This window comes from Phaethon aethereus (assembly GCF_964289735.1).
Source record: "Phaethon aethereus genome assembly, chromosome: 2".
Classification (NCBI taxonomy): Eukaryota; Metazoa; Chordata; class Aves; order Phaethontiformes; family Phaethontidae; genus Phaethon; species Phaethon aethereus.
Window position 1 is genome coordinate 125,795,992 of NC_138582.1, and position 26,464 is coordinate 125,822,455.

The following is a 26,464-nucleotide window of genomic DNA, read 5'->3' on the forward strand; positions in this document are numbered from 1 at the left end:
CCTTTAAAACACTGTAATTAAAAACTTTAAATTCACTTAGAAATTGGTTTCAAAATAGTCTGACAGTTTTAAAGATCTTAAAAAAATCAAAATATTCTTCACCAGTGTTCATTAAAATATCCCTGTAGCCCCCTGAATAACTGCTACCACTTGTTTTGCATTAATATTGCTTAAATTAACATAATCACAAACATGCAAAATGTTAAAATTTCAATGTGTATGTAGAGTAAACCCAAGTTCTAATAGAAAGACTCCTAATATTTCAAGGTTACAGGCTTGATTCAGTTTCCATCAAAACCGATGGGATTCTCCCCATGATGTCCAGTGAATTTTGGACTAGGCCTTAATAAGAGACAACAAAACATTGTGTTTTATGGTGTAGGAACACACACAAAGTACACGTGTGTATATACGCTAGATATATAGTGCAACTTTTGCATTGCGCATCTTAAAGCAGTTGTATTTTAGCCAGTAAAATGACAATCACCACTGCATGCTATGTCAAACTAGGCTGTAAAACAAAAACAATATCCATTTAGAGACATTCATGTTGTTACTGTTGCCTAGTGAGCAGCTTTGAACGAAGCTTAATGATACATCCACTTGAACCCAGATATACATTTAGAAGGCAGAAAGCTGGCATTAGTACGATGGCCTCATTGATTTTATAAGTGCTCTGGATGACTTTGAAGGCAGGATATCATCTCTCTGACAGGCTTCCCTTCATAGCAGATTTGATACACAGCAGTGAATAGTGGAAACCTGAGGAAACAGGGTGGGGAAAGGAGATGCAGTGTAAGTTTATTCTGTAACATTTTCTTAAATGAAAGAAATAAAATGGGGTGAAGAGAGGGAGGGGAAAGAGAGAGACAGAAAAATCAATTTCTTTTGGTATTTGTCAAGTGCTAATGCTGGGCTGAAAAGTGCTGGCTAAATACAGAACCTACATGCATCTCAAATGAGTCACTCTCAGAAGCCTAGCTAGCTATAATAGAGCCTGCAACATCCATTATGTATGGCACAACCATTAAGTGACCTAAAAAATTAAAAAATTAAAACCACTTGCATCTTTCCTTGACATTCTTATAGCAGTACTCATCTGTGGTTAAAAAGGATGACTGGCACATCAGTTATGCATTATCTCAGAGCAATAATTTGATAATACAATTGCAGAATATGACACAAAGAGACCCAAGAAGAAATTGAAGGTCAAGTTTTTAATAAAAGTCCAAAATTAAATATGGATTTTGAAACACTAAATTCTAAATTCCGATAATCTGGAGGCTTTTTACAGCCAAGATGCTTTACAGAAATCTGTATTTGCTTTCTGTTCATCCTGGACAGTGACAGCCAGATAAGCCCCGTTTTCATACAGAGCCTGGTGAATTTTAGGATTATCTGTTCAACAGAATAAATATGCCATTTCAGTGTGGTCTTTTATATTGACAAATTTTGACCAAACACACCATGTTATTTTGACTGAAATAAAAAATAAAGGTGCATTGGAGATGGCAATATAGTTAATTTCTGAGTGATTCAGAATACATCTGGACTAGGACTTTCTCTTCAGGAAAGTGGTCCCATCAGTCACTCTAAAGTTTGATCTGTAATGCACAAACGCAGCACTGAGCAGAATCCCCAACCAGAACTGAGTACCATATATGCTTGCCCATACACTCTGCTAGCACGTGTTATACTGCGGTAACTCTGGTTGCTGGACGAGACCACATAGCTCTGAACAACACAGCTCTGAACTAGACTCCGCAAAGAGAAGTCATGAGCCCTTCAGAAGTACCACATGGTGATGCCTGCATTCTGGGGGGCAGACACAGGATTTGTACTTGTCTAAATGCAATATTCTGTATTCCTGCAGGGGGTGGAGGGTGGGGGTGGAAGTGGGGGAATGGACATGCTTGTGAATTTAGTCCATTGTTTCTATGGCTTTTATTACAAGTGCTCAAAAATGAAATGCTACATTTTGAAACTGAATGATCAGGCATTGGAACAGGCTGCCCAGGGAAGTGGTGGAGTCACCATCACTGGAAGTGTTCAAAAAATGTGTAGACGTGGCACTTCGGGACATGGTTTAGTGGGCATGGTGGTGTTGGGTTGACGGTTGGAGTTGATGATCTTAGAGGTCTTTTCCAACCTATCTGAAACATTTTAATGTCCTGCTATGAATGCATGTCCATTTCTTTTGATTTATTTTTGTAAAGAACAAGACAAAAATAGTAGCAATAGCAAAAACTATTTCAGGTCTATAAAACTGACTTGATTTTTGGTTGTAGTTCATCAGTGGAACCAAAATTAGCATATAGCCACATAGGTGCTCTTTCAAATCCAGTGCTACACTGTTTAGGTTGCAAAATGCTTACTCGGAAATACGTAGAAAAAAATTGATAAATGCAAATGTGTAACATGCCTCACTTATCACTCATTTTGTATAACGTACTGGCTGGTGGAGGCGGGGGCTGAATTTGCTTTTACTGTAAAAACTTAAATGTAGGCACTAAAATAAAATTTGTTATGCCTATGTGAAATTTTACTGGAGGTGACCACAAAACACGTGAACTTTCTGAAGCAAAAGCAAGTTTCACACAGCTTTACATACAGTACTGGCAATTACTTCTCAGTGAAAAAGTACCACTACTACAAACCACATCTTGGTACATAAGTCTTGCTGTATATCACAGAGACCATTACTCTGCTCTGCACAGCTCTGCCACACTTCACACGGGGAAAGCAGAATCAAAGCTGACTGTAGGCTCATGGCCAGCAAACTCCAAATGCATCTTACGTCTGAGCACATTAAGAGGGCTAGTTCTACAACTGTTGAAACGAAAAAATGAATTGCACTGTAAATATCAATAGGCACCAACCCTACTACCAAGGCTCTTCTACTGAACTTTGACTTTTGCACATTTCTACGTAGCCTTGGGACTCTTTTTGTAGGCTGAGAGTATGAAATTTTACTCCTACGAGACTCTTCCCTCTTCACTTTGAAACCATGCCTATTTCACTCTGTTTTGTCTTCTCAAGCAGTAGCAAGAGAGTTTTTGAAAAACACTTTGAAAGTTGCTTTCAAAAGTCTTGTTGAATGAGACCTTTTATGAAGAACTGACACATATACGTTGGTACACCAAACAGACATTAGCAATGCTCTGTTTTCTTATCTTTCATTAAATACACAACCCAAAGTCTTCTATAATGCACTCTGTTTGTTGTAAGATAGGGAAAAAAACAACCAAGCAAACAAAAAAATCCCCAAACACACCATCCTGTCTCATTTAGGGAAGCATAAACAGCAAAGACTGAAGCCAACATTTTAATTAGATTTTTTTCTGCAGTTAGCTTAATTACTGTACACTGCAGAGACAGACTTAGGTGCCATACTCCCAAAGATAATGTTAAAAAATAAGCAACTTAATGCAGCTGATCCATTAAAACTACACTTTAAAAACTGTGCTTTGGAAAAAAAATGTAGCAAGGCTTGGTCTTCTGACTGGCAGTCATTTATTTTTTTATTTTGCCTCCTCTACAAACAGGAACACATAGAGATAATGCATCCCTTAATCTCATAAGGGGACAACTGTGTGTGTGGCTTTAGGAATCATACATGTTCTGACTTGAATACAAATGAACAAGTCAGGACAACCTGCTTAATTTCATACCACAAAAATACCCTCACCTTACACAAGCAGATGGCAGGTTTTATCTTATAGCAAAGTGGAAGTCACAGTCAAGAACTGCGGTATCTAAGCTAGAATCCATGTGGATAGAAGCAGACACTATTCAGCTGAACAGCTATGCAGATCCTTAATAAAAAAGATCCTCTCCTTGGAGAGAAGCAATGAATTTGCTACTATGAAATGAGCTGCAAAGCCTCTTTGCAAGTCTCTTTAGGAAGCTCAGCTTCTATTTTCATATATTTTTTTTTCATATGTTAAAACACATTCTGCTATGCTTTCCTATGATAGCAGGAGGCAATAATACATTCTGTAAACAAAAGGGCATTCACAATTTTAATGTCACACTATTAGCTCTATCTAGAGCAATATTATTTTGAGGTTTTACTCACTTCCCTCCGTGACTTTTAACTGGGGATTAAGCTACACTTATTACAGTGATTTTCTTTTTGGCTAGTACCTTCATGAAGGTATCAAGACTAAAAATGCAAAAAGGGTTACTGGAGATAAAAAAGGAGTATGTGGAACTTGCTTTATCTGTTCATACGTACTTTTCCAGCATTCCTTTCTGCTTGAGGATGCGATACACTTCTGCAGAAGTCTGTGGTCCTTGCAGTTTCTGACCATTCAACATTTCTTGCTCCAATTCTTCAATAGACTAAACAAGGGGGGGGGGGGGGGGCGGGGGGAAGAGGGAAGAAAAGGAGAGCTATGATAAAAGTTTTCATAAGCCTGACAAACATCATCTGGATGGAAAAAAAAACCCAGATGTTACTGAGGGTTTTTCCTTTCTCAAAGTGTACTTGAGTAAGCATATGTACTATTCTTCTATATTCTTGTTTGTAAATATTCTCCTTCTTAAATCCACATCTCCCAACATCTTACCCCTCCAGCTTTTTTTTTTTAATCATCCCTCCTTTTTAACACCTTTACACTCATTCTAGACTTGTAACACACTCAAAAATGAGAGGAAAGAGAAGAGTACTCACTCAGTACAGCTAGCATGTCTCAGGTAACTGTACTATTACTCCAGCAAACCAGGAGTACTAGTGCTTGCAACAATGGATTTCACCCAGTGAATAAGGTACCTTTCCAGTTTTAACAAATGCTTCTGCTACACGTCGATTCCGGCCACCATAACATGTTGTGATGAGATCAGCAACTCCACAGCTCTCCAGGAAAGTGGCAGTAGACACCTGTCCTTTACAAAAAATTCTGGCAAAGGCAATCATCTCCATTAGGCCAAGGCGAATAACAGCAGCTTTGGTATTGTCACCACAGCAAAGGCCGTCACAGAACCCAGCTCCTACTGCCACTATATTCTAATGAGAAGAGAAAAAACAAATGGGAATTGAGTCAATTGTTGCTAACAGAATCCTAGAAGACACCAAAAGACAGAGTGCAGATGTCCTTAAGAACTGCAAATACTTTATTAATTTAATAAAGACTGTTGTTTTGATGGTTTTTTTGTGTGGTTTTTTTGGTTTTGTTTGTTTGTTTGTTTGTTTTGGGGTTTATGGGATTACCTTTAAAATAAAAAAAAGATGACAAGTCTTACATTACTAAGTATTTCCAAGGATAAAAGCATAGTTAAAGCTCTGGAACAAGTTGCCCCGGAAGCTGTGGAGCTATTATTAATGACTGTCTTCAAGAACAAACAAGTTACGCTACACCCAAACAAGGTTTTATCTAGATTGAACTGTTCCTGCCCTGAGGTAGGGGTAAAGTTAGACTGACATCCCACGGCCCTTTTTCCCATACTTTCTTCATGATTAAAGGAATACTGACTCTAAGAAACATTTATTGACTTCCATGCTGATATGCTGGGGGACCAAATTCAGCCAAACTAATCATATTCAGCCCTTTTAAGTATGCAGAGTTCCTATACCAGTAATAGTTAATCAAGGGTTCCCAAAAGGTTCATGACACAGGAAGACCTTTCCTAAGCAAAAAATGCCGTTTGTTTTTTTTCTTCTTAGACCTGGTAACAGCCTTCTACAAAGATTGTACTGTTTCTCAGTGAACAGTCAGCTATACACTCCCTTCTTTGGTTTACAAACGTAGAGATTAGTTGAGACACATTTGAGTGAAGTGACTACAAAAGCTATTTTCTGGCCTGAGAGTCAGAGACTAGCCATGGTTGATTTGCCCCTACCAAAAAAAAAAAAAAAAAAAGAAAAGCAAACCTGCCAAAACCAAAACACTCCAAAAGAGATGGCATTCTGATGTACTGATAAGGCAAACAAAGAAGCAACAGATGTAGTAATACCTTTCTGCACGCAACAACAGCAGCAGTGACCTCAACAGAGACCACAGGAGAACCAACATTATGGCACCTAGTGTAGTACCTGATGCAGGGGAAAAAAAACCCAACAACCAAACCTACTTTAACTGTTGCTGAAGAAACAGCAACCATCAGAAGTTGCTAATGAAAGCAACAAACTGATTATCAGCCGTTTTTTCTTTTTGACTGTAAGAACCAAAAACTACAGGCAGCTGCAGTGCTGTGTGGCCAATCGTGACTAGGTGACTCTCTGTCAAATAAGGGCAGAAGATGAGTCATTGCTTTTTGAGCAGCTAGCTGAGGTCTGAAGGTGACCTTAAAAATTGCAGACAGATATCTCAACATCAGACTTGAAGCAGCAAAAGATGATCAGACTTTCAAAGCTGTTACTTTAGATCATCTTGTCTTAAATCTTGGCTGTGATGATTCAGTCTATGTTTTCATCAGACGCCTCTCCCAGAGCAACTTCCAATATTTGTTCATTTGGTGGCAAAGCAAGAGGAAGTCAAACAGGTATTTAAGAAGTTTTCAGATGGGATAACCCATTTAACTGGAATTTACACCTACGTGAAATCTGCAAGTGTTTAGTACTCAGCTAAAAACAAAAACATTTTTTAACAGCCTGTGGGCTTTTTCCACATACTTCTTGAACACTCTAATACTAAAGCTTCCCCTTCCCTCCAACTTCACCTGCTTTGACTTTTCTTTCCACTTTGAAACAGCCTACTTGATCATAATTTACAGTGTGATTTGGCCTATGGTATTTTGTTGTCTACTTCTACCTTTTGCAGTATTTGTCTTCGGAGCAACAGAAATACTGTTTTAAGCAAGTCATACCAAGACTAGTTAGTCTTCCCTACTCCTACTAGTGGAGTAGGGAAGAAGGGAAGTTGTGTCTCTAGCTCTGAAACACTAAGCTCCTTGTTTGTACAATGTCCCCATTGTATATTCTTAAATGTAGTTTGCAAATAATGAGAAAACAAGACAACTGATTATGCTCTAAAACACCCACCCATGCCTAGGAGACTCTTAGATCCCGGTCTACATAACCCTCAGGCCACAGCTATGAATTTACAAGCTCCACCATCTGGTTTCATTTAAATCCTTCAAGAATCTCTCTCTTGTGTCTACTACACTGTAGAGAAATGAATCATACCACACTGAAAGTTACACCTTACTGAAAGAAAAGCCAGTTCTTTAAAAACAAAACAACAACAAAATCTCACAAAATCTGAGACTGAGTGATCTTTCTGTCCAAAACAAGACCAAACCAGGCAGCTTGGTACTTGAAATCTCTGGGTGCCAGCACTAAATTAAGTTTGTTTCAGGAAGATGCATAAACAAAACACAGATTAACACCCAATGGCACTAGCATTATAGCAATCCTCTGAGAAGCAGAGTGGGGCAGCAGGAGAACAGTCTATCCAGCCAAAACACCCTTCTGTATCTGATATGGTTGATCCTGAACACTGCCACCACTACAGCCCACACTTGAAGTTACAAGAGTTCCTGCAAACGCAACGGGTATACACTTGTGCAAGAGGAGAGAGACCACGTTTCCGTCAATATAAAGACTGACTGTATTTGTATACAGAACACGTGGGCCTGAGGGCCCAGTAAGCGAAGACGACTTTAGCCTACAGGCAAACCTGTTGTTCCAAAGATTCAAAAATACAACAACCCCAAAATGACTGCAGCACAGTGTTCCTCTTGGCCAGAGGGATTCAGAGCTCTCAAAACCACTTCACGCTTGAGCAAACACATTTCCCCCATCTCGGCATTAACAGCTTCATACATTAAAGTATGCATCCTGTAAGCAAAATGCACAGGGCGTTTTTATATTGCATATGGCTTTAAGTTACTAAAATACTTTGCACTAACAGGCAAGTCTTTAGCTGATCTGGTGTCCAGAATCTGGCATTAGTCCTAGTCCTGGTTATTCTAGAACATGAACAAGGCCTGGACGCAGTTACTGCAGCACTGGGACAGTGAAGCTATACTCCAGAAAAGAAATGTTGATGCCAGGCAGTGCTCACAGTATGTGTCACAGCAAATGAGAAAGGGTCTTTTACTTGCACAGGCCCTGCTGCAGACATGCCAGAGGTCACACATGCAAGGTCAACAGATGACCAAGGAACCAAGGTTAACAAGTCTGCAGGCTTTGCTGACAGATTGTTCTCTTACACAGTCAGTGCTCAGAAATATCCAATTGCCAGTTCTACTCTGTTTACAGTAAGTTTGTAGAGTGCTCATGAAGACAGCTTCAGAAGCCATTTCTGGGGCAACCATTACCTCTCCATAATTAAATGGGTCATTAGAGAACTAAGCAGAAATGTTAATTCATCTAGGACATCCAGCCTTCCTTGAGGTAGTGTCACAGCTCAGCATAGCCTGCTTTCCCTCCTACTTACACATGAACTTGGAGAAGCTCCTTGCTTCACATCATGCTGAGAGGGGTCAAATGAAGACTCAACAAATCAAAGACAGTATCATCAGGGCTGTCAGACAGATTAAGCATAAACTGCTTGCTCGCTCCTGGCAAACTTGAATGTAAGTAACTGATTTCATTTCCACTTAATCTCAGGAAAGAACAATTCCCACAATCAACTTCTACAGTACCTAGACAGACTATCCAACAGTGACTGCCATAAATACACTTTGCAGGACCACCTTTGTAAGTAATAAAACTGGGTTACATAACCTGGTAAACAATAAATCATCGTTATACTTCTTATTTCTTTGCTTATGGCTAAGCTGTAGCCGTAAGATTTAGAGATGTGTCTGAAGCAACCTGAGAGGCAACCACTGCTGCTGCTCCTTCTCCTTCCTACAGTAAGTGTCACCTCTGTCTTGGTCCCTGGCTGCTGCCACTTGAGAGAGTTTAACTCTCCAGATCCCTGAACAAATACATCAGGCAGCTGGAGCGTGGCCATTTTCCTGTATCCAGAGATTAGATTCTCACTTCTCCTTCCCTCACACTCACCCCTGTCACTGGGTAAGTGATGCCAGTACAGTTTACACCCAAGAATGCAGCTACCAGTATTTATTTTGCCTCTCAAGCATGCTGCTAGGTTTATACACCAGCTCAGTCTTGCCTCACATCTGTGCTGTTTGATTGTAAGACCACACACTGGCACAGGCCCTAAGGACTCTAAGGACACCTCAGTGGTGATAACTTTGGGTCTCTGCTACCCTGCCGTATCAGATCCATCAGCATCCAGGAGCACATCCATACATATGCATAGCTGCACATATTACTCTTACAATGGTGTCATAATCTTTAAGCACTTCCTAGGAAGGCCCCTTCATCGTCTGGTAAATGGCAGCTGAAACCTGTAGGTGGCCTTGGGTCAGGCTGCCTGTAAAGCCAGCCGGACACCTTGGAACTGAGCTATACACATTTCAAGTTTGTTAATTTCTGACCATAACACTTAGAAAAGGTCAACGAATAAATGTGAAATGTGCTTCAGTTCTCAAAAGAAAAAAAATCCTGATAGAGAAGAACATGCCAAGCATTTTTTGTTCCTACAGCTAACAAGTTACTGTAGACAGCTGTTCTTCCTCAGTATCATCACATTTTGTGAAGTGACTACCATTGCCTATTCAGCCAGTCTCCAAGCTGACACAAGACTGCTGTTTCACTGCAATGATTTCTACACTTCAGTACATCTCCATCAGCCCATTGTCACAAAAATAAATACAGTAAATTAAGTGGATATTCAATATATATATATATGCATATGTATATAAATAGCAGTCAAGCAGATGTTCGTTCATGATCACCCAGCTGCAATACCTATTATTACAGTCTGAATTCAAATATGCTTCAAAAAACAATTTTCAAACCTTAAATTATCATGATTGTAAGGGAAAGCTGTGCTCAGAGCACTCTGTTACTCCTCTGTATTTTTCCCAACGTTTAGGCAACCATCCACATTGAAAATCTTCCCTGCTGAGAAAGGCTTGCAGATATAGAGCGAGGTAAGTATAGAGTTTTAACAAGATCTAGTCTATTATGCCAGAAATACCAGAAAAGTCTCCTTTTCCTAAGCTGGTATTTATAGAAAAATGCAGAAGCTGGGAGAATATACTGTTTCTCATAGAGAATATACTGTTTCTCATCTCATTTCTCATCTTTTAAATACCAATTCACAAGTTGCTTTTACTATTTCCACATCCAAAAGACAGTCTGGACTGGCATGTGTGCCCGCTTACTTCTGTCCTCTAAGCTGCAGTTTCCAGTGACACTGCCGACATTTTGAATTGGCATTGCTACAGAAAGAGAGAAGAACCTCTCTTTTTATACATGTTTCTTCACACAACACGGCACTGTCATCTTCTGAAACTGGGATTTCCTCCTTCCAGCAAGTTAAATAATGCTATTTTTTACTATTTTTTCATGAAGTAACTTTCCAAGTTAAATAAAGTAACCATCAGTTGACGGAAGCTACATTTTAGATTTTTCCCTAAAAGGAATCACATGAAAAGATGCTTATTTTTCACATTTTTATTGAAAATATTACTAATCATAAAAAAGAAAAATGTTTGTTGCTACCCTTAGCAAACAATTATCCTAATAATGAGGATGTACATCTTCTAAGAAAAAAAGCTCAAGTTGACATACCACTATTCACATCTGAGCTTTCCGTTTTGCTTTGCCCAGCCAATAAACACATACCCATCTGTTTCATTGTAGCTTCTTCATTTTCTTTCAGAGGCATACATGTTCCCAAAGTATTAATAAACGTTTGTAATGTTCAAGTTAAAAACAGCTAAGGAAATTATTCACATGCTGTCAGCACAAGACTTAAAACTCTTTCTAGTTTATTTGTAAATGAAAAAATACTTTTAAAAATACCATTTTAAGAAAATTTTCTTTGCTATTAAGGAAGAGTTGTATGTTTAAAACACATCACCTATACTAGCATGACTGATCGATGCCACTTTATGGCAGTTCATGCCTTTTAATCAGGCAAGAAATCCATAGTATTTTTGAACAAGTTAATCTACCTTTATTTCGCTTTTTGTTTAGGGCTCATACCATGCATTTCTTTGGAAGTCTCAACTCAGTTAACAAAATATACTGCAATCAAAACCAAATGACCAGAGCACACAGAATATATACAGCTGTTTAGAAATGCAACTAGAGAGTTCAGTCTGCAGGATGCATGATGAATAATGAAGCAGGAAGGAGGAACAAAACAAGGCTACAAAGAAAATACACATTTCACCTCAGTATCTTTCCAGGTCAAGAACAAGAACTTATTTAAGTTCTTCTGCACTTCCAAAAAGATACTGGTTTCTTGCCTGACGTGGACCTTTACAGCGAAGTTTGAGTGTCTGCTGACTAGCTGCTCAGTTTGATGGACACGCTCATCTCTAGCACCTTTTCACGAGGTTTGTCTGGAATAAAAATTACCTGGGACAGAACTCCTCTATCAAGCAAGAATTTAAGCTAGCCAGAAAACATCAGGCTGAGCAGATTTCAAAAAAATAAATCCGTAAATATTTTTGACTAATTTAATGGGTCTATAGACAGGAATTTCTTTCCTGCTAACCTCCCACATCACCACGGCATTTTAAAGCAATGGCTGTGGAGCCAAATTATGAGCTCCACAATCTTGAGAAATTGCTACAAATACATTAACTCCAAAGCATGTTACACCAAAGCGTATCCCACTAGCCCAGTGCACAGACCCATGACCTCCTCCTTCTCAGGACTTACAGTATGACAGCTCTCAAGACAAAATTATCAAGAAAACCAGTATGCCAAAAATTACATTATTATAGCTATCAATCTACTTCCCGCTGAGCAGGAATCAGAACTCCTTAGCTTAAAGACATCATTCATTGGCTTGGTAGCTTTGCAAGTGAATAGTGTACTTCACACATAATTTCAACAGAGAAAACAAGGCAATACAAAATAATTATACAAAACATAAAAAATAAAAAAGTAAGCCAAATTACCTGCTAAACCACTACACTCATCAGAAATGTTTCTATGATAGATATCAGATAACGTGAACTACAGTACAGCTTTCTTTTCACAAACGGCCTGAATATTAACCTGAAAAAAACAGCAATAAGAATATGTTTCAGCTAGCCTTGGCTTCCTGGCAGCATCAATTTTGTTACCAAAAAAATTCCAGATGAGTAACTGTCCAAAATAACTTTGTTCCTATTCAGGTCATTACTGTATGTGATTATCCACATGAACCTTGTGCAGTGTATGTCCACAAATTATAAAACGTAAGAGTACTCACATTGTGCAAGACAACCAAGAGGGGAATAGTTTTGTCAACAGACACAAAAGATTAATACCAACTTCTTTCTCCCATTCTTTTTGTGAACATGCTGTTGCAAAAAGGGAACTAAAATGAATCTAGAAGTATGCTGATCAGTTAGATGAAATCAACACTTGTTTCATGTTTCATGTGTAAGCTAAATGAAAGATGTAGGAAGAGAACTAGGGAGATGGTGACACAAGGGACTAAAAGCCAACCTTCAGAACATGCTGCTCCCTAATTTCCCATCTAGTTCTTCCGGAAATGTTATGTAGCAGGTTTATATGAAGCACAATAAACTTAATTCTTTACATGAAAATATCCTTTTTTCTCCAAGGATCACCATTCCATCTGTGTACCAACTGCAGCCTGTTAATCTTACCTTCAGAGCACCGCAAAGCTCAACCGTATCTGCATCATCTACTACAGTTATTCGGAAGTTTGGAGTCTGCAGGAGTTCTTTGAAGAGAAGGCCATTTTCCAAGATTTTGCTGCCTGTTGAGAGACATATGAATGAATAATGAATAATTTATTTGGGTATTATTTAGCCTTTCCTGTGCAAGACAAAATACTTAAAAACAGAGCTAAAGTTGTTCTTCCTTCATCCTAAACAGACTCCTGTTTTAAGTGACTAAACAAATGTCTACATCGCATTTAAAAGCTCTGCACTGAGTTACTCTGGACTTCTTCATAATTCATTGTCTGCTCAGCAATAGATTCTAAATAACAATGCCATTAATTCTCTATACTATCTCTTTTTTTTGATCATTCTCTTTAAAAAGAATAGTTAATAATAAAACAAAGATGAATTAAAAATACAAAAAGTGCAATTCTACCAATTATTTTCAAGGCCTGCATTCCAGAAAAATACCCACTGATAAAGGCATGTCAAGGATGTTTTATTAATTGAGGATGCTGCCACTGACAAATATTTCTAAGCACTAAGAGGTAATTCAAAAATAAGTTCAATGCAAAAGCTGTTAATGAGATGTTACAAAGCTAAAAATGCACAAAACTGTAAAAATTAACACTGAAAAAAATAACGTGGATGCTGTGCTATTATGTATACACACATATGCCTATCTAGACCCTGTGAAATCCAAGACCAGGCACATCTTTGTGCTGCAGAGATGTGCAGACATAAACGCAGAACTAAAACCATGTCTAGCTTTTGGCGGAACTAATTATTCTGAGAAATTAAAGTAAGATAATGATACCTTAAAAAAACCCAACCCAAACATCCATGAAGGTACCATCTGTGACCATAACACCTGAGCTGGAGTACAGAATATATAATCATTTTTCCATATAAAGCCATGCAGACCCAAGGAAAATCTTAAGTAACAAAATAAAGCAATTTATTATGTGTAGGGTTATAAAAAGCATGCTTAGTATTTCACCTGCTAAGGTCACAACCTTAGTCAGACTAGGTAAAATTGCACTCCTCCCTCTCCCTCTATTCCCAGTATGGTCCTAGTACATTTAGAAGTGTAAACATTCTAGGAAATTCAACGTTAAAGTAAGAAGAACCCAACAGATTTTGATAACAGCCAGCTAATGTTGAAAACGATACAATTTGAGCTATTTGGTGTCCAATTGTGAAGATAGGAGCATGTTTTAAACATTCTTATGACTTGGAACAGTACCTATTGTAGTTTCACAGAATTTCTCTGCTGCCACCTCATTGGCAATGTTGGCTCCCATCAGCACACTGATGTCTATTCCCATCTTCTCCCGAATAATGTCAGAGATGAGTTTGAGTCCCTCCGGGCCTTCATCTATTCCCTGCAGCCAACATTAAATGGAATTACTAAAAAGTCGTTCATTAGGCACAGTAGAGAAGAAAGGACACCACAATTAATCTTGTCCAAGGGTGAGAACTGCAACAAGGCCAATTCAGATAGAGACTAAAGATGACAGACTTGCTACCGGTGAAACTTCCGCTATTGCTGTGACCTCTCCAAGCTGTCTTCTTTTCATAGGACGTAGCACCTTAAGAATTATGACTAAACTCTGGATGATGGTAACAGTTTTTATTCCATGCTGGAAGACCTGATTCTAGGAAGTGCTGAATATTCAACTTTGGTAGTTCAGAATCTCAGCTACTTATTATCAGTATATCCTTACTAAAACCAGTGAAGCATCACCAATCCATCAGTTGTGAATCGGACCTGCACTTAGATTTGAAGCTGCACCAAGAGTCACAAAATGGCATCCCAGTAACTTGTTTTGTGAAGAGGTATCAGAGATAGATTCCCATGTGTATAATACCAACAACACTTTACTAGTAGAAACCCAGTTTAATAATTTTGAATACTACTACAAATGGAACAGCTGTTCACAGATATGTAGAAAGTTGAACAACTGAGAATAATTTAACTTCTAAGGATATTTTAAATCTGTATTTATAATGCACTCTTTATAAAGCATGAAAATTAGGGGCAGAAATAGGACCTTAGAAAAGATGGCCCCAGAGATTAATGCTGCAATGGAGAAGAGAGTCTGGTACCCTGAATTGCCTGAACCAAGAACTCCAAACAAGACCGCTTTCTTCTCAGAAAACCCTTTTCTCCTAGCCTGCTAAATGCAGACTCCTTTTGTGTTTTCAGAACAGGGGCATGGCAGACAAGGTACTGAAATGGTCTTTCTTTCCCACAGTATACCACCTTTTACACAGTATTACCTGCTAATGTTGGGGATTTGGTACTTTTTGGGATTGGTAATTTTGAATTATGACTTCAGGCAAAAAGGCAGCATAATCCTTCACTACTTACAGATACACACACACTTGTATGGTGCCAGTAATGACATTTCAGGCAGGCAGTAATTTGCATTTCCATAGATCAGAGGTGTTATTCCTTATGTAACATGGTACAATCAAAAGACATGTAGAAATGCCTGCATAAAACCAGCGAATTAAGCTACAGACAACAGTACTTGCATTTCTGCATTATTTTTCAATCTGTATCACTTAATGCACAGTTCTGCTTTCTCATCTTTAATGAGCCATACAGAAAGAATCTGAAAGCAAGCACACATATACATTTGTATTTTTCCCTCACAGTGTCAAAAATATCCCCACAAAATAACTGTAAGGCCCCTCCTCCTAAGCAGGCAATTAATAAACAGAAAAGCATGTACACATTGGTAAAAACTCCAAAAATGTGAATACATACACAACAATTATTCATCCAAGTGAAAGGAGATCAGAGAGGCTTAGGTGCCAAATTCAGCTCTGCTATGAAACAGATGCAACTTCTGACAAAGTCAAGGAGAGCTGCACCTGTTTCTTGTGGAGTTAAATCCAACACCGAATGACAAGATGACAGGAGAAAAACACCCCTCCCTCCCCCAAAAACCAAGGTTCCAACATGGGATTTTCCACTGGGCACCAATGATCCCCAGGCAATGCAAGTCCAATTCTGTGGTCGTCACTTGTGTCCTAACATGCCTGCCAGAGCAATCCCTGGGGCCTGTAGATGAAAATGAGATTGATGTTGAAGCTGCCTGGAGAGTATTTTGAGTGACCTCCACCTGTCTTGCTTCCTGTGCTCACTGCTGTACTGCATCGTAAATTGTACATGGTTCTTCTCTCCACACACACACAATGATTTGTTAGGTTTTCATAGACACCAGTGATCAGAATTTATGTAAAGCATCACAGCTGCAAATGTTTCAATGGGAACACAGATTAACCAGCAGACAAATCTCTTTATTTGCCAAAGACTCAGTTTTATCATCAGATGTTAGGCTCTGCTTGAAGATTAGACTGCCAAAAAAAAAAAAAAAGGATAAAAGATGACACACAGCTAACTTGCCAAGCAATTTAGAAAGCACAGAAAAAGATGTCCCATTAATGATATTTTTCAGAGCAGAACTGCACTTTAACTGCCAAAGTTAACACAAGCCACTTTAACAGCATTAGTGTTGAGCATAATGAGACCACTAAAAATATGCATAAATAAGCATAAAGAAGCTGCAAAAGTAGAGGAAAGAATGCATTCCTGCCTTTACCACTTAATTTCATTGTTGTGTTCAATCTCTGCGCTTTCTTCTTAAATGATACTTTTAATGATGCACAGTTATGCCTTTTCATAAAAGCTAACAGGTACTTTGCATTCTGCTGCAAAAAAATTAAAAGGGGCCTCACACCATTTCTTTCAACAGACCACCCACCTACTGATGCAGTGTCACAACATGACAGTAGGAAGCTGCATAGTAATCAACTCTGCTTTGCATGGCAGGTGTCACTATTTTACTTATATTACAATAAGCATGGGATTTTTGTTTTGTTGGGATTTTTCTGTTTGTTTGCAGTTTGGATTTTTTTTTTTTTTTAAGGTAAGTACCCCTGCCCCACCTTTTTTTTTTTTTTTTTAAAAACATAGCCATTAATCAACACTCCATTAAAGCACTGGTAATCAACACCCAGAGCAGTAAACCTGAGGGAATATAGGCTCAGACTCTGACTTCAGATATGCTGACATAAATCCTCATTTACTCCACCGATTTCATTAGAGTTATTCCTATCACTAAGATCATGGGAACATAAATCACATTTAGCAAATTAAAGGAGAATTAAGTTTATCTTAAGCTTACAGAAGAAAGAAGCATAAATGGACAACTTCAAAGCAATAAAAGTAAGGCCATCTAGGACAGTTGTGTTGTTTTGATGCTATGCATTCAGCTCTTTTAACACTGCCTTATTTTATCCTTCTACACTATGAAAAGTTTTTCTACAAAATGCAGCAAGTACACTTGGAAAGCATCACTTTTTCATACATGTCAGCAATATATCAGGTCAGCACTGACAAAACAATACAGCTTTGATGGGCTAAACTAAAGAAACAAGCTTGCAGTAAGTAGTGATAGGGGGTTTTTGTTCTTTTTAAGCATTTTTCAGAAATGACAGTAAACAAGGGAATGTGTGCTGAGAAAATGGCCTACTCTCAACTAAGTACAAAGGAAAAACAAACCAGAATCTTCCAAACCTTGTAGGAATAGCTTATTCTTTGCAGCTAAACACACAGAGAAACAAAAACCCAAACAAAAGTCCATCCATATTTAAAAATTCTCCTGCCACCAAAACTACAAACACTTCAGTGAAACACTTCCTCCACCTCTGCCCCCTCTTATTTCCTATGCCCAAACTGTCTTTTTGGGCCATGCTGAACAGACTCTCTTGTTGCAACACAGTATTTCACATGAACAAGAGCACTATCTGCGCAGTCACATTAAATTCTCTCTGCAATTCTTAAAATGATCAACTCAGTGTGTGGGATGTGCGTTAACAATCAAAGCATTATGCTTGTGCCCTGTTACTCATCTAATGATGTCTTTGGAAACAACAAATAAAAGATCAGAAAGCTTGGTGGTGCAAAACATAGTCACTCCCTCTTTCTTTTTAAAAGTCTTGTGAACAGCCTAATTTTCTTCTTCCTGCAAGCACTAGCCTAAAATAAAACACCACATAACAATCCACTAATAACCGAGACAAATTCCAATCTTAAATCTAGAAATGTTTAATGGAACAATCAGGCAAATATTGCAAAGAAACGTTTCATATCAGAATATCAAGCCATCTTGTTTTATAAGATTCCATGCCACATTCTCAGTTATTAATGCATAGTATTTATTATACCTTTATGAGAGTTATACCAAGTGCTTTCTTGGGTACTCGTCCTGTGATTTCATCGCAAACTTTATGAATGAACTGATGAGGAATGACAAAAACCAGCAAATCTGCATCCTGTACAGCTTCATTAAGGTTTGGGACAGCAACCTGTGTAGTTATGGGAGAGAAAGGCCACGTAACTTCTTAGAATTAACACTACATACAAGTGTTATCAGGTAAGTAGAAGACATTATGGTCTTAGACCAAATGCTACAAACTACAGTGCTTCATCACTGAAAATAAGCAGTAACATAAACTTAGAAAAGCAAAAGAATTTAAGATTTCAAACAAGTTATTTTATGTCTCGAAACAGGCATCTTCATGGCCACCAGCATGGTTAGTGCAACGAAAATTCAAAATTTTCTGTAACATTCAAATAAGTACTTTGAGTAAGAAAGTACAAAATAAGAAGCTGCCTTCTCTTTGACAAAATAATCTCAATTTTGATAAATTATTGCATGCACAAAAGTAGTTTCTTTACTTCATTCCTTATACACTCATATTTCTTCTCCATGCCTCTTACACCTACTAGTTTATATTCTCTTTCTCTGTACTCATAGATTTTGTATACCCTTTAAGAAGGTGGCCTACTTTGAAGTCACTTGCCAGACTCCACTTCTCCCAACACTTGATGATCCTCTTAAAATAAACTCGGTATTACTAATACACACTTAAAATGTATCAGTAAGCTCGACCTAGTGATAAGCAGGACAAACTTGAATCAGCAGGTAGTGGACAGCAGAAACACCACACCTGCTGAAGGCTAGGGAAATGGGATTTGAGCATTACTGTTAAAAAGAAAACTGCAATGCATGGCAATTCATGTTTTTCCTGCTCAAAATCTTTACTGAATTGTCAGCTGCTGCAGTCTCTTCCTATAATGTTTTTGAGGTAAGAGTCACCACTTGCCCACCCACCATCATGTCACACCAACACAGAATAGATGTGGAGACCCACTGTTCTGCCCTGGCAATGCTACATCCAACATGCTGATCTGACTACACATAGTTGAAACGCAACTGGGAACCAGATAAACTGCAAACAGCTTGCAGTTTGCTTGAGAAATACTCTAGCTCTCATCTCTAAGAGTTTCAGAGTACTTGAAATCCCTTAAATTCTCACTAACCAGACAGCTTGCTTCCAAAGTTGGGGCCAAATTTTTTTTTTAATGGATATGGTCAGAGCTGTTAATTGCACCGTTGTTTTCACATTTGCTTCCTTATACAGAAGCTTAAGTAACATAGAGGCAACAGTGTGACCAAACTAAAAAAAAAAGATAGTACAGTGCATTAGTACAGTGCGTTGGATTTACCTGCCTACATAATGGCATAATTTTACTTGTTCAAATCTCTGATATCATCAGTAAAATAGCATACAGTTTGAAATATTATAAACCCTAAAGTTGTCAACAAAACAAATTTCTACCTCCATTCACAGCATGAGCAGTGTTCCCTCTGCTCCATAACTAGAATTTAGCTTCTAAGCCTTACCACATTATCTGGCAGCTTGTATCCAGGGAGATATTTCACGTTTTCATGTTCATTATTTATGATATCTGTCAGTTTTCTCCCATTAATATTCTCCTCGAAGACCCACATCTTCACTGTGGAAGCAAACTTTTGCAATTTTTTTACATTATTGCCTATTATTTTGGCAACTGCAGAACCCCTGCAAGAAAGAAAGCAAAAATATTCTAAAAAAATTATGATTTTGCTCTAGAAGAAAGTGATTGTGTTAAAATAAACAGAAATTCATGGGTTATTGGACCAGTTACTATGTAGCATTTTTGATGTAATAAAACAAGTAGAAAAATACACCAGTCATTCACACTTGCTGCTTTCTCTCAAATAAATATACCTAGAGTAGGTTGGACTGAAGCATTTACTGAAAACATCCTTACTTATTTTGTCTGCTTATTGGCTATCAAGTGAGAGTTTGAGTTGTATTTCCTCATATCAAATGGATTATATCTTCAAAGCAGTGGTAAAAGTGACATACTCAATTTTTAAAAATGGATCATTTTCACCTTTAAGAAACGGGAAGCTTTCTTTGCTAAGATGACTGACCCATCAATTGCTGTACAATGTTGATATGCATTTAAAGCCAAGAAACATTGATATCTTTTACAAGTTCTAAGCTTTATGGTTATGCTGCCAACCTCACATAATTTAAATATTGCAACAGCATCCTCTGAATTTGCATGCAGACAATTCCATTACTGTTAGCCTCATTTTCTCCCTAAGAACAGCACACAGTGAAACCTGTAGGATGGTGATCAATTTTACTACTCATATGTCTAAGCAACAATGAAATTAATCAGAATTACTGAAGCCACATACAAGAAGAGAAACAAACACAAACTTCCCTTCCATTCCTAGCCTGAATGCTATATGGAAGAAAAAGATACGGTTACATACAGCCTGTTAACGTAATTTCCTTTCCTGGGACAAGAAGGTGGCTTCATAATTACTGATAAACTACCAAGCAGTCAAAAAAACCAACAATTGTTGAAAGATGTGAAAAAAATACACAGAGTCACCGATCCAAGGCTTACGTGTGTGTGTGTGGAAACTGCACACTATATTATAGGAGATAAGAACACTTTAACTTTACAAATCTAGTTATACTCACACACTCCAAATATATTATGGACATTGCTTGTAATAAACTCATAGCTGGCAACTAAACCAAATAGATTCATTCTGCACTGAGAGCTTTTAATATGGCACAACTCATTGTGCTATATTAAAGATGTGTGCTATCACAGGCCTAAGGTCACTTTCTAAGTAGTGGCAGAAAAAATTATAGTATTCTAAGTAGACCTTCTTCAGTTAAACCATAAAACTGTATGTCTTAAAAGACTGGAATTTATTTCTCTAATAGCACTTCACATACTACAAAATCCCCTGGGTTCAGGAGGTGATACAGAAGCCACAATCGTCAGCCACCTCTTATTAAGCTCACATTCTAGATCTGCATGCACACAAGAGTGGTTTCCGCTGCAATGGTAGACAACTCGCCAGCTCAGTCCCCAAATTTGAGATCCACACAAACAGTATGAATCACATTCAACACAACACAGGTTCCTCAGAAAGTGGTTTTGAACTTCACTACACATTCTGTGTGCTTCGTATTGATAGAGAAAGACAGAAATAACTGATTCAGCAACTGTCTGACTGGGATTTTCAGGCCGTTTGCCAGCATAAAGTTCGGCAGCATGTGCTACTTGAGCAAGATATTAATTCCATTACTATTTAGCACTTAAATGCCTTAGCTGTCTTTTTTTCAGCCTTTGAATGTAGTATTGAAAAAGTGAAGATTTGCCTAGTCTTAGTTCTCCTGACTGGCTTCTCTGGTTCCTCATTTCCTGTTATGTTGCAACAACTGTTGCAACAACACGACTGAATTAACCAAGGTCAAACAACTAACACTGAGTCTAAGATCACTCTATGCAAGGTGAAATACCAGCTCCCCACACCTGTTAATCCAACAAGCAAGATGATATTTTCTTCTGTGCCCTAATACTCCTCAGTGTGTACTCTGAAATAATTTACTGGAGCGTCTGGCTCGTCTTGTATACTCCTGACACACCACAAGGCCAAGGAATGGGAATTCTTGCCAATTTATTCCTAGCAATAACATTTCTAGTGTGAGCTAGGTTGCAAGACTTGGTGCCTGCAGAAGCTCAGTTACACAAGAAAAACCATAGGAAAAGACTCCCTCATAAACCTTAACCCTGACATGCTCTGCCGGGCAGTTGATGCTATTCAAGTAATACAAGGTAGTTGCACGCCAAACAGCAGTTCTCTTCCTTGCAATGAGTATCAAAGGTACGCCCAAATACAATCACATACACTTATTTAACACTTCTGAAGAACCCTTATCCGATGCTCACTGAGCAAGACCACCCACTTTGTCTCCTGCCCTTTGCTGTTACAGTGTATCACAGTTAGTCTGCTTTCCCCTCATCACTTTAAAAGTAAAGCACAAAATCAGGAAACTCATAAACTTGCCCCCATACCAGCATCAGTGGAGGTCACAATATGCAAGTGCAAATGGTATCATTAACATCAGCTCTACTACTTGTTCCTATAAAATCACCTCAGTTAAGCCACAAGTTTTACCTCCTATTTTTCTACAGCAAGTTCCCAGACGTATGAACTTCCCATCTCTTCCCAAACTCTACAGTTTCTGTTCAAGTTGGGCAACCAGATTCATTAACAACTGGTTCTAGCAAAACAGTCAGGGATAAATTCTGGCCATGCACACCGTGTTAACCTGCCCTGGAAGTGCTATCAGAAGAGCAGGCTACAGTACACGCCCGAGGCAGTCTGCAATGTTTTAACTGAATCTGGGCACTGTCCTTGAATCCTGAGGCTCCAAGGCACACTCCCAAGGTGTACTCTCTTCGCATTCAAGAAAGCTTATTTTATCCCCTATCTTAAAGATCTTAATACAATCACTTAGCCACCCGCTGCGCAACCCAAAATGGGCAAGGCCAGCAGAAAGCACAGCTCCTGCTCTTCAGAGCCTTGCAAGCTATCTGTCCTGTCCCGTGATCTTCCATCAGGTGTCAAGTGACCCTTGCCAAGTCAACTTCATTGTTAAGGTGACCTTCTCCCTAGCACACCGACCAAACAAGTCTGACTGGAAGTAGTTTATCATCCAAGGTGATTGGTTCAACCCTTCTAAAGGGTCACTGTTCTGCCAAGCTCCTTCAGTGATTTTTTTTTCATCACAGATACAGATTAAAGGGCTGTGAGAAGGCAAAGATGTATAGTTACCAGCACTTGTAGGTCTGAATCATCTCACACAGAACCGCAAAGTCACAGTCTCCAAACTGCTAAAGGTGCCAAACCCCGCTCAGTTCAACTACTTACATGCTTACCATTTAGGTGACACCAGTCACACACTCCTGTAATCCAGGCTTCAAAAATGTATAGCCCCAAAATATCAATGATAAAATGCATATGAATGCTTCAATTTCTTTCACCTACTTTTGACCATTAAATGCTTCCACGTTAGGACCACACGCCCCAGTTCAAAAAGGTACTTACATGCATGCAGGTACACAATTCAAATTAAGCCCTGTTTAGTTCATGGTTGCACATATTATTGAATCACAGCGTTCTTTGCAGTCAGGGTTTGGTGTCTGTCATCCCTTGGGCTTTGAGGAAGAAATCACCTACGTCTCCAAGAATTATTGTTTTCAGAAACATTTGGGGGGGGGCAGGGAGATGGGAGAGCTGTTGCACATCAAATTATTTGCAATTTAAATTTTTTTATTACTTCGGTTTCTGCTTTTCTGCCACAAAAAAAAGTCTGCCACACTGCTATCACATATGAAATAAACTATCAGTTACTTGAATACTTTTATCCCCAAAAGAAAGAAAAAAGCTGATGCCCAGTAATAGCATTATCTCTTTCTCTCAGCATTGCAGATACGGGCATTTTGCCACCCAAATATCCATACCATTAGGCAGGAGCTTTTCTTGTTATTAAACTGACCCGATGAGGTGAAAACAAAATATATATGCATGTGGTTATTGCTAGTATGTAATATACAAATAATTTTGCTTCTGCAAAGTGTGTTTCACAGTGAATCAAATATAAATGTAGTAAAACTTGCTGTAAAACTTTTCTGCTAGATTTCAAGTATGGAAGAACGACAACAATACTCCTAAAAGACAGATAGGTCTAACTGCGTAATTTCCTTCTGAAATGTATATTGCAATGCACAGTATCTCCCTGTTCATCTTGCAAGCTAGTGCAAGGAAAGTAGGAGATACTGCACTGAAATGTCAGCCATTCCCTCAACAAGCCATCACAAAGAAAAACACAACCAGGCAGTTCCTGATATTTTTAACTATGCAAAACAACACCAAAAGCCAATTGCACGGAGGGGGCAGGGGGTGAACAAGTCTAAGATCACCTTGACAAACAGCTGTTAAGTTTTGTTTAATAAACTGCAGTACCTCGCTCTACACCAAACTCCTCTGAATTTAGATTTAGTCTTGAAAAACAGAATGTTATCAGAAAGAATGTATGCTTAGCATTAATAATTAAAGTGACAAACTGTGAAGACACATTATACTTAACTTATTAATTGTAAACAGGAATCCAGGGTAAAAACAGTGATCAAGAATGGTAGAGAAATTAAAGAAGCAAGGATTATTAACATGATGCTCCTCTTAGAGAAATCATTAGTGAATCTATTTATTTCAGTGGACACAACAGTAAGTTTATTTAAGCCTAATTATAAGCTAGTGATAGATGCAGCAGTAAAACCTTGTCTCAAGCTTCAGTGTGCCTCAGCATAACCAACTGGAAAAAGAGAAGGTATTTCAAATAACCTAGTGTCTCACAACTCTTCTTTGAACTACCTTGGAAAACAGATAACACAAGAAACCCCGAGCAACACTTTTGGAGAGAAGTGGACTTGTTACAGAAGCCCTACAGGCAGCGCTTAGTTAGCAATGACCTGCTGACAAAAAAAAAAAAAAAAAAAAAAAAATTAAAGCAAGTGTTTAGTATCTTTAATGTCTATGTCATCTTACATCAGACAAGCCACACAACAAATACCAAGTTAAAAATATCCTGAAATAACTTCTTCACAGCACAGACGGGTGCTTCACACGCCAAAACAGAGTGCTCGATTTTGCCGCTTCTCCGTTCGTTTACTTCAGGGCAGTACTTCTGCCTCCGAGGGAGACCGAGGGCTGGAGAAGCCCACCCGTAGAGCAGAAGCGCGCCCAAAAGCTCGGGCCAAGCCCTGCTTAGCAGCCGCCGGCGACACCGTGTTCTCCACCAGGATCGGGGCCGTCGCCTCCGGGGCGCCGGCTGCCCTCACCGCCGCCAGCCCTGAGGGGAGTAAGCGACCACGGCGCAAAGCCCTCCGGCTGCAGGCCGGAGGAATGACAGCGCGGCGCGGGAAGCGGCAGCAAGGCCCGGGCAGGCACGGCCGCGGGGAAGTTCAAGCCGGAGCCGCCACTGAGGTGTCAGCCCTCTCAAGGGGCTGCCGCCGCACTCACCAGTTCCCCGAGCCCACGATGCAGACCTTGAGAGGAGCCGCGGAGAGCGCCATGACAGCGCCACCCGCGCCCCGCCAATGGCCGCGGGGATGGGCTCCGTGAGGCGGACGCCTCACGCTCCCCCGCCTTCGCCGTCAGGAATCGTCCTCGCCTCCCTCCGCCCCTGAGGCTTGCCGGGAAGTGTAGTTCCGCTCCCCGTCGCTCATTCTCTCACCCTTGCCAGCTCTGTGGAGGGGTCGAGGGCTTCCGCCGTGGAGGGCGAGGCTAACGGCAACGGCCCCCGCTAACAAAAAACCAAAAAGAAGTTCAGTTTCTTTAATGTCTATGTCACCTGACATCGGACGAACCACACAACAAATACCAGGTTAAAAATATCCTAAAATAACTTCTTCACAGCACAAGTGGGTGCCTACAAGCACGCCAAAGCACGTCCCCGTCGCCCCCCCCCCGGCGCTAAGGGGGGCTGTTGCCGTTAGTCTCGCCCTCCATGGCGGGACCCCTCGACCCAAACTGGCAGTCCCGCAGGTACTGTGCCATACCCTGATTGTCACCGTTTTCTAGTCAACTAATACCATACATTTCAGTCATATATGTCACAACAAAACCCTTCTGCTCTCTCCTAGTGCTGGAGCAGTGCTGAGTAGCTTCGGAGTAAGTCTGTGAAGCGCCCGGATGTGGAGGAACCAACCTGTCAAGTAATAAAGCAGGTCAGGCCTGGGGGGGATCTTAATGAGAGAAATATGAGTGTTTCCAAATACTTCTTTCCCCTCAGCCTTTAGCCAAAATCCTGTTCTCCATCCCTCATGCTTCTCCAGGGAAAAAAAGATGCAGATGAGCTGTTGGTTTGGTAAGGTGGTTTTGAGTCACGTGTGATAAACTTTTTTGTCAAAATTTCTACTGACACCTTTAGCTGTATTTAATAATAACCTGGAAGCACTCAAACACAATGCTCTTGTCTCTGTACAAAGATGGTGGCCTCCTCTCTTTGTTAGAATAAACCATGTATCAAGACAATACTCTTGATCTTTTCATTACAGGGAGCTGTGGCAAACTACTTCTTTTGTACCTTTTCTAAGTGGCTTGCAGGGGGCCTGATGGTGCTAGCTGTTCCTGAAATGCTTCTTCAATAGAGTCTACGTGAAAGGAAAAGTTGCACCAGTTCAGTTGCCTTTTGGGTCGTCATAACTGAAGTGGTGTGAACTGCTACCTGGTGTTCTCCTTTCTGTTTAAAAATGGGGTTTTCATTTACCCCTCTGCCAGTTTGCTATCATATTAAACTAAACCATAAGGGAGAAAAAACCCATCCAAAACATGCATAAATCAAATCTGCTTGTATCTTCATTTCCACTGGTAGCATTTCTTAATGTGGAAGAAACCCTCATCTCATTAGTGTTTGAGTCCTGTTGTGCTTGTGCTTGCCTTAAGCACCCAGAGACCAGGGTTGAGAATATCGAGCCTAGCTTTTGAGGGATTGTGGAAGGGGTAGTCCTATAAAACTGAGTAAG

At 39.5% G+C, this 26,464-nt stretch overlaps 1 protein-coding gene across 1 annotated transcript; it reads right to left on the reverse strand.

Moving 5' to 3' along the window:
* Window positions 1–665: 665 nt before the first annotated feature.
* GPD1L (glycerol-3-phosphate dehydrogenase 1 like) lies at window positions 666–25,308 on the reverse strand (the record flags this gene model as incomplete). Its single annotated transcript, XM_081996982.1, has 8 exons — window positions 24,960–25,308; window positions 19,419–19,596; window positions 17,896–18,036; window positions 13,901–14,039; window positions 12,637–12,749; window positions 4,775–5,008; window positions 4,238–4,344; window positions 666–762 (listed from the first exon to the last, which is right to left on the reverse strand). Exons 1-8 carry the CDS (start codon window positions 25,010–25,012, stop codon window positions 666–668), a joined length of 1,062 nt encoding a protein of 353 aa, XP_081853108.1. The 5' UTR covers window positions 25,013–25,308.
* Between the last annotated feature and the right edge of the window lie 1,156 nt (window positions 25,309–26,464).